A 13,122-nucleotide genomic window follows, 5' to 3' on the forward strand; every position below is an offset into this window, starting at 1 on the left:
AATACTATCTGAGTTGTACGCTAATAGTAGATCCTTAAAGTAATTAGGTAACACTATGTACACTTGCTCGACACGGTCCCAACGATCGCGACGATCGCGACACGCTCGGATCCGGCCGTTATATAACAAAGTTCCTCTCGTCCTATCCCTGGTGCTCGTTCAGTTCGCGACAACCCCCGAGCGAACGGATCCCCTAGCACGCTAATATCACGTTACGTCGTCTAAGTACGCTTGTCTCGCCTCCCGACGATCCCTTCGAGCAAAATCCCTCGTTCGCCATTTTGTCGGTTCGTTCGACGCCGTTCCCGCGGCCCTCTTCCTTCACCTCGTCAAGAGCGTGAAAGAACATGACCAAGGAACGACCGAGCACCGGCGCCTCGTGCGCGGTTTCCAGCTCGCGTTCATCGACGACGAGGCCACAGTGACGACGCGAATCAGTTCGGCCCACGAGACTCCGAGACTCGCTTCTAGAACCAGTAGAGGTCCTTCGAATCCTGGACCTGAGACTCGAGACCTGCAACAGAGGAAACGCAACCAATCTTTATTTTAGTTCCATTAATGAAATTCATTATCGGATACGATCGTGAGTCATTATCGTCGACGGAGCAGGAATCTATTGCTGAGGAAAATCTCGTGTAGGTTCTAAATATAACTGGCACTGAACGGATTAAACGGATCCCATGCAACTACCAATTCCTCCATAAACTAACCTCATCTCCTCTCCAATTTTATGTTTCACGACAAGGAAAATTGACGCGCAAAATGATATTTGCGATTCAACTAGATCTCGTCGCCAGTCGGAATGCCAACTGTTCCGAAATCGTCGAAATTGGATCGACTTTACCGACGAACCCTGGCCAGGAATCTAACGCACACGACGAGTAATTGGTTATACGAAAAGGTAGGGATGACTTTTTCTTTCCATCGGTCGGCTCATCGTTCATCGAAATTTATAACGCGGCCTGCCGCGTAATAAAAGAAGAGTCAACGTTTTGACGGATGCGAGGGTGCAGAACTGGTGATGGCACCCGCTGGGCGACACGGACGGACAAACCGTGGACGAACCAAGGGAACGAACGGTCCAACGAACGGACAGACGGACGAGGGGGGGAGCCGACGGAATATGTCACGAGATCGACCAGTTAAGATCTCATGTTCTTTACAACGGTTGCACGCATGCGTCCCCGTGGTTATCTTTGATCTTGATATCTCCGAAGGGTGACCCTGCGGATCATTCTGGCCCTCGACGTGCTCCTCGTCCTGGCCCTCGAGAATGATTCGTAATTAAAGGGAAGTTTATGGGAATACTCTGATAAACGCTTATGCTTACGAGGGTTAGAGTATCTTTGAATGCGCGATGTGTCAGTTTGATCCTTTAAAACCTCCGAGACGAGTTGTTGGCTGGTCACTCGAAACCGAGTAATAAATATCCTTTGCAGAATGTCTTGCTCAACTGGAATCGGTCGTGACTGGAGCGGTCACGAGGACCACTCGACGAGAGCAACAACGTCTCATTGACCGAACAACGATATTACAGGTCCCCGTGTATATTAAACGGCGGTGTAATTTCGAGCAGGTCGGGGGAAGATCGACGTTTACGAACGCTTAAATTTCACGGCACGTGGTGCACGGCACGGACGATTGAGTTCGTATCTGTCCGGGGGCACACGTGTCAGCGCGTGGATCTACCTGCTTCAAAGTCAGCAACGTGTGTGCTCGTGCGGCACCATATTGGCGCATCTACGCTGAAAGAAACACGGATGGAAGCACAAAAGATCCGAACTTGCACGGGAACGCGAGGCACTATTTGATAGAAACCCAGTGAGCTGGAAAATGATGCTAGAACGCGGCGTGAGAAGAAGGAACCCAAGTTTCGGAGGTCCTTGCGTACGAATGATGCAAATTGAAAAGTTTCGTTTCGAATTAGGGTGGAAAATGGACAAAAGATGTGTCTACCACCACTTTTATTGTGTAAATTGTAATACTCGAAAACGTGAGTTCACGGACAGAAGAGGTATCTACCACCATTTTTGTTGTGGAAATTATAACAGTACTCTAAGACTAGATTGCTTCTGAAATAAAGCTACTCTCGAACTGAAGAACTGAAGAACTTCGTGACTTTTCACGAACGAGTTTGATATCACTTTCCTGCCATCGATCACGAAAACGGATACGAACTGCTCGACCACCCCGCATAACAATTAATCCTCGCGGTGACGTCTCCAACAAATCCCGTGTAATACGTCTCGCTCGGAACGAAAGTAGAGAAGCCCCTTGCCATAATCGACGCAGGTCCTTCCGCTTAAATACGAGAGGGTGACTCGGAGACCCAGCGAACACCGGGCAATATTGTCCGCGCTATCTGACACACCATTTACCAGCAACACACCCCCGTCCATTTTGTTCCAGCATATTGGCCTCGCATACTCGCCCCGTGGAAACGTTACGACCGCGTACGCGGCTCGCATAAATCGTTCTGACACTTATGGTGCATTATTCGATGCTTGCGGTCCTCCGTATTGAATTAGGATGCTTTCTCACGGAGATTATCACCGAATCGAAATTAAGCTGCTACGAGACGATTACTATGTAAAATGTAAAATTTAGTTTGGTTCAGTTCAATTAATAAAAAATTTACGTAGAACCCTAATTTGTGTAACTTGAAAACTAGACATTCTATCGTTTAAAATTTATGTCGTGACTGTACGTCGATTATCGAAACCACCTTTGTAAAAATAAATCTTTCTTCAAATTAATTCTCATTCGACGAATATAATTGTGCGTTTAACGATATTTGCCCACGACTATAGGTTGGCTCGATCGATCAAACAAGCGGTGTTTGCGTAAGTGGCTGATCGTTTTTCTTTTTCTAAAGAAATACCAATTGCTCAAACACGACGCGAGATAAGACACTTACAATACGTTCTGACTTTTATTGAATTATCGACTAGACACGAAATCATGTTGCACTCGAAACGCAAGGCGTTCGCTAATATTCAACAGTGGTGCAAAGATAATTAAATTTCCAACGAGACGCAAAGAACTGAATTGCAAAATTCTCGGGGCTTGAGCGCGTTTGGCTTCGAATTTCCTTCAACTTTGTCCGCTGTTTCTTTGTTGGGAGCATCGAAGGGAATTCCTCGTAGCATCTTCCCGTGCTCTTTGATATCGCGATATTGAATACTGAAACATTCATAACAGGTGCGTTCGTCCGTAACTTTGTATTCACCGATCTGTGTGCGTCTGAGGTTTCAAACGGAAACACGCCCGTCGTCTATTCCTCAGATGTAAATGATTATTGTTCGTGAATTGTCGTAACCTACACCATATTCAATTTTTCATTCGATATATCGTTCGTTGCACAAGTCGATTAACTTCATAAAACAAAAAAATTCAAATAAATATTGTAGAATGCTTAAATAGAGATGATGCTTTCATCTAACGGCATATAGAATTAATAGAAGCTTTCTCTTGTTTAGTTCAATTTAAGAATTATCACAGAGACAAACGAATTCTATCGAAGGGAGAGATCGAACAAAAGTTTCCTTCTAAATAGGGCGCATCGTTTTCGCTCACCGTTTGGGTGGCAAATTCGACGTCAAAAGACGAGAGTCGGGCATCGAGATTAAATTAAATCGAACACCACCGCTCTAAAAAGCGAAGACCCGACCCCCAACGACCCGTCGACCCTTCCTTCTGGCGAGGGATACGTATCGAAAGCATCGAGATGACCCTTATCAATGGGGGTCAACCCCTCGCTGGCTGAAATCCAATATACTCGTGGTAAAGGAGAGTCCCTCTCCACTTTAAATCAACCCCGTCTCCAAACTCGTATGCACCGATGAGCGAGTATTAATTGGAAATTAAGCCACTAAATCCACGTGTCTTCAGTTACAAACAATATTGCCGGCATCCTTTACGGGGTCTAACTACATGTTTCGGAGCACTCGAGAGTGCAAGCCTCACAACATTTATATCGAACATGTTACAGAGGAAACGAATTTTATATAAAGTTTCGTTACATTAACCATTTTAAATCTGGCGTCCACAATTGAGTTCATACGACGTGTCTGACACGAGCTTTCATATTCCACTTCAAGTTCTTATCACGTGTCTCATACGTTTGTATAGGAGTAAGACTAAATTCGAGAAGCTAAAAATTCTTGTAAACACCGTTAAAAGCTTCTCTAAGTTTTACTCTAAAAGTTACGATATCACATGGTAGGTGAGATCCTTTCGTTAAAGGTCAAGTGTTGGCACTCGATACCTTGATACCCTTGTCCCCACAGAGAGGGCCCTCGATTTCAAAGCGTTGACCGTTCAAAGCATGCTCCATTCCCACGAGATCCTCTGCATATACTTCAAACATAAAGTCGAAGAAGCGGAAAGAGGACGAAGAGGACGCGCGCGTTCGCCGGTTAGGTCGGCTTGGGTTCGCCGTGGTGTCTCCAGCCGCGAACGAGCCGACTTCGAGAGATCGATATAACCGGCGGCTTTCGACCACTCCCTCCATCCGGCTGGCTGACCAATCGAGGCTCGCTAGCCATCCCCTGGCTACCCTGGTGTCCCTCTTTTCCATTCTCTTCCCTTTTGCTCGCGCCGGTGGAAGCGGTACACGAGCGTGGATTACGTGACGTCAGAGTGCGACGCCATTTTCGAGGCGCGTGCCAGAAAGCCCCGGCTGCAACGACGCGCCGATCGAGAATATTCTCCGGAGAATGTCCCACGCGGACGAGAATTTATGGCGAAGATTCCCTGAATTGATTCTCCTGGAAATATTAAGATCCCTCGTCGACCCCTTTCTTTGTTTCCCTCGCGAGCGACGCGGTGCCCGCTTGACCAATAGTCTATGACTTCACCCTCGGGGGATGAAATTTCGCGGACCTATCCACGACAACCATGAAACGTCTGCTCGTTCTAGTTTCTGGTTTAACTCTTCACCGTACATTTCTAAATTGGACAGCCTATCGCTGAACCTGTGCGCCTGCAATGGATCCCTCAAATCAAATCGAACCGCCTAATAAATTCAGCGAGGCAGTCGGTGAGTTAGGGTGGTATTTCGCTCGGCAATCGGCGTGATCGTTCGACAAAATACCGTGGACGGAATTCAATTTTGCATTCGCCGAGTGAAATTCGCTGTTTGATTTAAGTTCATCCAGGGTCCGCGACGTCGTGACGGCTGCGTGCTCGGAAGCAATAGATTTCGCGATCCCAGTTCGTCGGTCTTCCGGTACGGATAACGTATCTCGCTCGTAAATTCGTCTCTGTTCCGCGGCCTGCTGGGAATTAATGCTCACCGGGGGAAGATAAAAGTGCGCGAACGGCATTAAATTAACATCTCGGATCCAGTTTTGCCGCGTTGAATGTTGCCTCGACGATTTCTTCGCGTTTCCGTGCCGCGTTCTTTCGCTGTTCGACTTCCTGTTCGAAGCGATCTCTCTCGCATGTTTTCGCAGAAATGTTCGAAAAAAGAAAATCGCACGTTTAATTGTACCTTTGCGTGGCGACCGCTCATTAATCGATCGAAGTAATTAAATGTGTATTTACAAATCAGTTTCATTCTGCAAATACTCCCCTTCTTATGCATTCTTGAAAATCATTCTTTATTCGTCCTGTTCGCGAATGGCTATTGTCCTCAAATTTAATTACGCGTTCGATCGCCGTTTCCATCGACGAGTTGTATCCAGGATATTTCAAGTACTTCCCACAGATTCCTCGACTCGCAATCGATTCCCTGAATCCACCTCCGCCCGTGGGAATAGAAAAGCCGCGATCAGTATTGTCTTCCCGAGAAACAGCGAAGCAAACGTTTATCCGCTGTCAGTTGGAAAAGAACGTGCGTCGACTTCACCGGTGTCGGAAACGAATACATAGAATCCGGTTTTAACGAACAATCCGGAGGCCATGTTTCCATGAACGCGAGAGTTCACAATTGCTGATTGATCCATTAGAAGACACGTCCGTTTAAAAATTGTCGCGATTGTTCAAATATCAGAATCGCACGAATAGTTCGATATTCTGGAGTAAGAAGCAGTAGGTTTAACATATTCGTGAATTCGTGTCGCTTCAAATTCTATTTCTGATTATGAACAAATTACGATAATCCTTGGTGCGTCATCTTTTCGATAAAATCATTAGACTGATTTGTTCGGAATATAATAAACACGTTCGAGATGAAGGAATGCTGCGACGGCGGTTTCCGCGGTCGCATAAATTATCCAAAGGCGATCGCGTTGAATTCGTCGATGCGAGCCGGTGACGGGCAATTAAATTAACGATTTCCCCGAAGTAATAGACAGCCTCGACGGGGAGTAAGGCGGCAGGGGGCAGAAAACCGCCGACAGAAACGTCACGTCGTCGCATCGTGACCATCTACAGTGTCCGGCGTCGTCGGACGTCGCACGGTAATTGCGATTTATTTCTCTTAATCGCGCTTAAACGGCAGCCAATTTATGCTCGCTCGAGTTAATTTTACGCAATTATATAATTACCAACTGGCTCCCGAGGCACAGCGGCGCGGCCTAATCGGGGTGCCAAAGCGGCGTTCTAATGGCGGCACTTCAGATTCGAAGACATCTCAGGAACGATTCGCTCCGAAATTACACCGTGCCCACCCTGCAGCGCGAATTTACTTCTTTCGGTGACTCGTTAAGAGGTCCCCGGGGTCCTTATAGTCACGTTTATCGGACCAGAAAAATGCTGGATTTTTGGAATCGCTGCGCGACTCCGTTAACCAACGGTCGAATTCGTCGGGTTGAACTATATGGAATTCCCTTCCTTTCAGAATTTATTACGCAAGTTTGTTAACGCATTCCTAATACCGAGTCGTGACGAAAATAATAAAATTCTGTGTCGTCAAGGCAAAGATAAAAATTGAAAAATATGTTTTGTAATATCAAATGTTGTAAATATGTAGTGTATAAAAATTTGTCCATAACCAGGAATAGAATTCCCTTACTTTTCATTCACCTGAACCAATTGCTCACCTCGCGATAGCGTAGTTAAACTGAGCCCAACGTGTCAGGTCGAACGGAAAATTCGGCGTTGCGAGCGTGGAAACAGCCCAGGAACGAACGGGCAGAGATTTAGGGCCAATTTAGGAAACGCTTTCGTTCGCACGCGCACGCCTCGCTTTATGGCGCAGATTGAGAGTTGGCTTGCGGATCGGACCGACCAAACGAGTTTTCAAGAATTTACTTGCCGGTATGCCGGCAACGCTCACTATTCTAACTGGCGTGTGCTACCGTAAGGGCCCGTGCACGCTCGCTGGTTCCGAGTAGCCGCGACATCGTCGTCAAACATCGATTCTGGAAATTAATGAATAAATAAGGACGGACTCCGGGCCGCTTTCTCGATTCGAGAGAATACCGATTCCCGCGACTCGGGACGATCGCGAGCTGAAAAACGATGCCAGATCGTTCGCGATCCAGATTTCTGTAAATTTTATTCCGACTGCGAAAGTGCGCACGAGCCTCGCTCGTTTCGAGCTGGCTTGACGCGGATCCTGCGATTCAGTCCCCTTGTTTTTTCGGATAACGGGGGGCAGAGGCGGTTGGTAACTTGAAAATTTATGCGCGAATCGATGGAACGGAAATGAACAGCTCGACGATCGATTTACGATGTTGGTAGTAGATACACTTTGGTAAACTCAATTTTTATTTTAGAGCGCTCATCAATATCGAAAGCACTATCATTTTTACTTCGTACCTAGGCACTGCCCTTTCAATATGAAACAGCGAAACTTGCAGTGGAACAAGTGCATGTGAATTACACGGATTTGTTTATATAGAGTTCGGAGGGTGCTTGAAACCTTTGAGCGGCAACGTGTGTATTATTTGAGAAGTATGCAATTTTTTTGAAGTGAAACTTTTTATAGCTCGTCAGAGTAATTTGACCAAGTGAAACGCGTGTCGTACCACTTTTAATGCGCGGAATTCCACAGCTATTGATTTCCAAATTGTTAGTTTGAACTTGGAGTCGGTGACAAACAAACTTTTAACTTTTTAACAAAGGGACGAGGTAAAAATGCATCATTTTCGATACTCGTTTGATTGAAATGGCCAAAATGGCTACTGGTAGAGGGTCGAAGCGTCGAGGGTCGAATCAACGGCCGCGAAAGGGATGAGAGTGCCGAAGCGAGGCTCTGGTATCGATTTCCGACCCCTGAATTCACCATACATGGAACCAGTCCTGGCATACCAATTTCTCTCCCTTTCTATATTCCCTTGTCAATCCACACATTTCACAATTTAAAATGTACATACCCTCAAATATGCCCTCTCTTCGTATCGATCATTAAACAAGCTTCTCGATTTCATTGTAACCGACCATAAATGATAAAGTATAACGAAAATGGAAACAGAAAGAAATATCCTATCCAGAGGAAAAAGTACGAGGGAAAGGGAAACCAGCGGTAAAAATAAATCCGAATCAAAGAAGCGGAAGTTCCCAAACGCGGTGGAACGTCACGTTAAAAAGTCACGTCAGTGTGTCGCGTGAAATCGCGTGGGACTGTCCCGTGGTAAAACGAAAGGCGGGTTGGTTTCAGGGACGTGCAGACAGATGGGAGTGGTCTCCGCAATCACGATGGGCGTGTTTTCACACGGCGTGCTGCAGCTGCACCCCGCGATGCAAGTCGCGCGCGATGCACTTGCGTTCGAACGAGGAGGCGAAGAGTGCCGCGCTACATCAAGGGGGCACTCTTTTACTTTTATATACCAGGTTCGAGCCAACCTTCCACATTTTTTTACAGTTAACGTAATTTTTCGATTTTATGAACTAAGTTAACACACTTGGAAGCACACTATTTTTTTTTTTTTTTTAAGTTGTATGTCTTTAGAATTTCACCTGGGATTTCTAATACTCGAAACATTCAATCATTATTCTCCTCGTGTGACGAATGTGCTTATCAAAACACGGGTAACTGTTCGATAGTATTTGATATAAATATTGTAAAGAGCTTGCTTATTGTAAAGCAACACGAGAACATTTTTTCGATCTAAAATAAAAGAGTGGTCTCCTGAGAGGTCGAGCGACACTCACCGCATGGCGTTCTCTGGTGTAGGAAGAACCGTTTGGACAAAGTGTACCAGGATTAAGGGACGCCTGGTATAATTCGTCGGCGAGGGTTGCTGGCGGTTAAAGAGGCAGCGGCCCTTTTTGCAACGACGTGTCCCGAGCACCTCCGTCGAGCGGAGCGAAATGTTTTACGGCCGAGCCGCGGCTTTTTGTCGTCGGCATCGATGATTTCGGTGGGAGAACAACGAAGAAACGGGGCCCCGAACGTGGCAGCGCTATATCGGCCCGCGGGCCCCCATTAAGCTCTTATTAATTGCGAGCATCTGAGGGGCCGACCGACCTTTCTTGCGCTACCTGCGCGCCATTCTGCCTCCGTTCGTTCCGCCGCACGATACAAACGCCGCCCGTACGCTCCTCCTCGGCCTTCCAACTTTGATGTCGAGTCGATCCCTCTGACGAGATTTATCATGTAAATCGCGAATAAAAAGTGCGCGCACCCCAAGCCGCAAACTGGGATGCGACGGTCTCCTTTTCTCCGCGGTTGTGGAAGGATCGCGGTGGATATCGATCGATCGATCGCTGTTCGAACTCAAAGGGTTGATTTGGAGGTGGATGGATGGATGGATGGAGGACGCTGGGTGGCTTCGAGACGGTATTATTTGAGATATCGGAATTAGAGATTCTATCGATACTGATGCTTGGGTACTTAACTATATTCACTGCTGTGTCTCGATTGAACTTCACCCTTAACCCTTTGAAAAGAAGTTAAGAAAACGATGGAAAACGTAACCCTTGAGGATCTACTCACCAGAGAGGGGTGCGTAGGGGCCGTGCGGGTAAGGGGGTGCGGAGGAAGCGTCGACGAGCGACTGCGACGGCGTCGCCGACGTCCAGTCCTTGTAGGAGGCCGCGGCGTGCGCGTGGTGCGCCGCATGATGGGACGTATGGTGGCCGAGTCCTCGTGCACCACCCAACAACAGACCACCGTAACTCGTCACGGCCGCCATATTATGGTGGTGATACTCGTGCACAGCCCTGGAACAAAGCGTGGAAACCGTTCGACTCTTATGCTCGATGGCGAGTAAAAAAACCTCGTATTGAAGAAATAAAAAAAAACACAGTCTGTTCAATGAGAGAGGGTGTGGACGCGATGTCTCTGACGTTTGATCGTCCAATGAACGAGAGATTGCGCTCATAGGAATACTAACATATTAGTGTTCTTTGCCCTGAAGATGACTTTTTCGAAATTATTTTTTCGTCCACGCTCCCATTGAACAACCTGTAAAAAGAAGAACGGGGTCCGCGCGAAGGAAAAGAAACAACCCAAAAAAGGTCTCGCGGTGGGGGAAATGAGAAGAGAAAAAAAGGGTGGCGCGAGATGGAGAAAGAGAGAGACAGAGAGAAGGAGGGAAAGAATTCTCGATATCGTGCCTCTTCTCAAGAACGGTGACAGACTGGTAATTTATACGGCGGCCGATGCAAGATCAGCGCTAAAGATCTCCCGAGCAGGGGTACCTGCTCCCGACGGTTTTCTGTATTTTTCACGTCTCGTTTTCTCTTTGCCACGGTCGTTCTCTCTTCTTTCAGCCTTCTCGAACCCGACTTTAATCCTCTCCCGTCCTGGCGCGCGTGTGTGCTCCGCTCCCGTCTCTCTTTCCACGATTTCTCGTGATTTTTCTCTCATTCTTTTCTCCCTTTTTCAGACACTCACCCCCCGTCCGTCCTTTCGTCTCGCTCACCTTCTCCCTCTCCCTTTTTCTCTAGCGCGCGTTTCTCGTCCCGTGCGTGCCGCGACATTCATTTCTGACGGTTTATCCCGGCAGGCTATCGCGTAATGACCGTGTCGCGCCTGCCGGAGGTGGATTTTTGGAATGCGTGAAACATTGGCCGCGTTATCGTCCGTTAATTGAACGAACGACGCTAGCGACGATTTCGTCGATTAATCACGGCCCGGTTTAACCGCGAGCTCGTTGCCGATCGAATTTAAAATAGAGCATGCTACCGCGGAATGTACGAACGCGATTCTTCCCAAGGATTCCCGTCTCATTGGCCACGGGACGCGCAGATAAGACGAGACTCGGCGATATTCGCATTGGCGGTAAATTGAGATTAAGTACAGCCGTGGGCAACAGGTACTGCGAGGCCTTCAGGGATGCTTTCGAAATAAACAAGAGGCGGAGAAGAATTTTTGTGTTTAGAAGGGTACCGAGTCTGACTCGTGGTATTTCATTCGGACTTTTTACTTTCTTATTTGTTATGGTCCGAGCAATCGGGAGATAACGTGTAGGTCAAGGGGTTAAGAAAAAATTGAGATTGTCGGAGAAGTACCGCGTTTATAATAGAATTAGAAACATATCCTCGGGACAAGATAAGGAATCTCGGGCAGGCTCACCTGTGGTGATACTGTGGGTAGTGTGGGTGCCATGGATCCGTTGGATACTCGTAGATCTCACCAGGATGCTGGCTGTTCCAGAAGGAAGCGGGGAAGTTCCTCATGGACATGGGAGAGATATTTTCTAGAAAAAAGAAATCGTGTCTGTTATTTAAGACAGTGAAACGAGATTATACCACGGTCTCATACTATATGATTTCAATCTCTATGATCATTTAAAAACAGCATAGATTATAAAAAGAAAATACTGTATGTGCCCTCGTGTAGCGATGGCTGGTTACAATTTTTAATACATCGTTTCCCATTAGGAGACAAAAGACGAACACTAGGCCAATTTACAAAAAAAAAAAAACAAATAATAGGAATAGATTAGAAAGCCTCGAGGAATTGCAGAGTAGATCGATCGTCTCGGACCCTCGTGGATCTTCGAAACGAATCGATGCAACTTTCATCGAGAGCTATCCGTTCCACCGAAAGGAATGTTTATTAAAATATTTGTATCGTTTCCCACGGGCCAGCACGCGATTCTTTCGAGGGCTCACGATAAACGAGTAGCCGGATCCCACGGGATCGAACCGTGCGACAGAAAGGTACCGCTCGGTTGTTTTACAAGCGACCACTCCAAAGCCAGAAGCTTGTCGTGTATCCTCCCGCGAGTCTCCGAGTCCTTGGTCCCGGGATTCCTTTTTCTCCCTCGAATCTCCTTTGGCCAATCCAAACAGATATTCGAAGGTTCGAAGCCAACGAGGTCGAACCAGCCGACGATTTATACTTCTAATTCCTCGATTTCATCTCCGCCACGGCTACGCTTTTAACTATCCCATGGAAACGTGTCGACCACTAATTTATCCAGGCTCCGCTATTATTTAACCTTGCGGTTGTAGTTCCGTTGATGACGTTCGGATAATTCTGTCTTTTAGTTTTTAGCATTGTAATCTCGTATCGGGGTGGTTCGACGCCAAGACTCGAATTCGAGGCAACAGGGTAACCTTTGGTGTACCATAAGCAAGGAGGGATTAGACAAAAATCTTGTCCCAAGTAGAATTGTTCCATTATTATCAGACGTTTCATTCGTTTCAAATATTCTGGTTCTTAGCAATAAAAATCTATGAATGCTCGGAACGAATAATTTCAGCGTCATTAATTTTTACACTTAACGCCAATCCAGATGTCGGCCTAAAACCAAAGTAGCCCCATCGAAATGTCCGTCTCGCAAATCGGTTCCCTTGCTTCGCATTCGCTGTAGCAATCGCGAAGGCGCGTTTTCCCGTGTCCCTTGCCAGCGCCATTATTCCAGATAACGCCTTAATACACCTCGAACAGAGACTCTCCCGTCGTGTTTCCGCTCGGCTCGGCTTTCGGCGCGGGAGATCGAAAAATTCGAATCGGTCCACGATCTCAGAATCCCCGACCGGCCCCAGGACGATACTGTAATCCGATTGGGTATCGGGTCGTCCCGGTAACAACTGACCCGCGACACTTTGAGCATAAAGAAGCCATGGGGCCGCATTGTTTCCCACGCGTTGAATGCCGAATGGAAGGGGGAGATGGGGGGCTGGTCCCCAACGAACGTGTATAATATACTTTCCGGTTGATGCCAGCCCGAGAGCAACTTCGGCACGCGGATTGGCCGAGCGGCGCGGCATCATCCTCCTACACACGTATCAAGAAAGATTGACTAACTATCGCGTTAAATATTGCGATTTGCTTAC

The 13,122-nt window shown here is 47.1% G+C and overlaps 1 protein-coding gene across 4 annotated transcripts in view; it reads right to left on the reverse strand.

Moving 5' to 3' along the window:
• LOC128896063 (protein vestigial) overlaps positions 1-13,122 on the reverse strand; it is an 82,500-nt gene that overhangs the window by 11,189 nt on the left and 58,189 nt on the right. For 3 of the 4 annotated variants that reach the window (XM_054159214.1, XM_054159213.1, XM_054159217.1), the window contains exons 4-5: positions 11,411-11,534; positions 9,827-10,053 (exon numbers count right to left, since the gene is read on the reverse strand). In XM_054159214.1, the coding sequence (XP_054015189.1) occupies positions 9,827-10,053; positions 11,411-11,534 (351 nt within the window). Of the gene's footprint in view, positions 1-329; positions 515-9,826; positions 10,054-11,410; positions 11,535-13,122 lie in introns of those variants that run through there. The other variant, XM_054159216.1, reaches the window with a different exon arrangement.

The sequence above is a fragment of the Hylaeus anthracinus genome, unplaced genomic scaffold (assembly GCF_026225885.1).
Source record: "Hylaeus anthracinus isolate JK02 unplaced genomic scaffold, UHH_iyHylAnth1.0_haploid 5, whole genome shotgun sequence".
NCBI classification, from domain to species: Eukaryota; Metazoa; Arthropoda; class Insecta; order Hymenoptera; family Colletidae; genus Hylaeus; species Hylaeus anthracinus.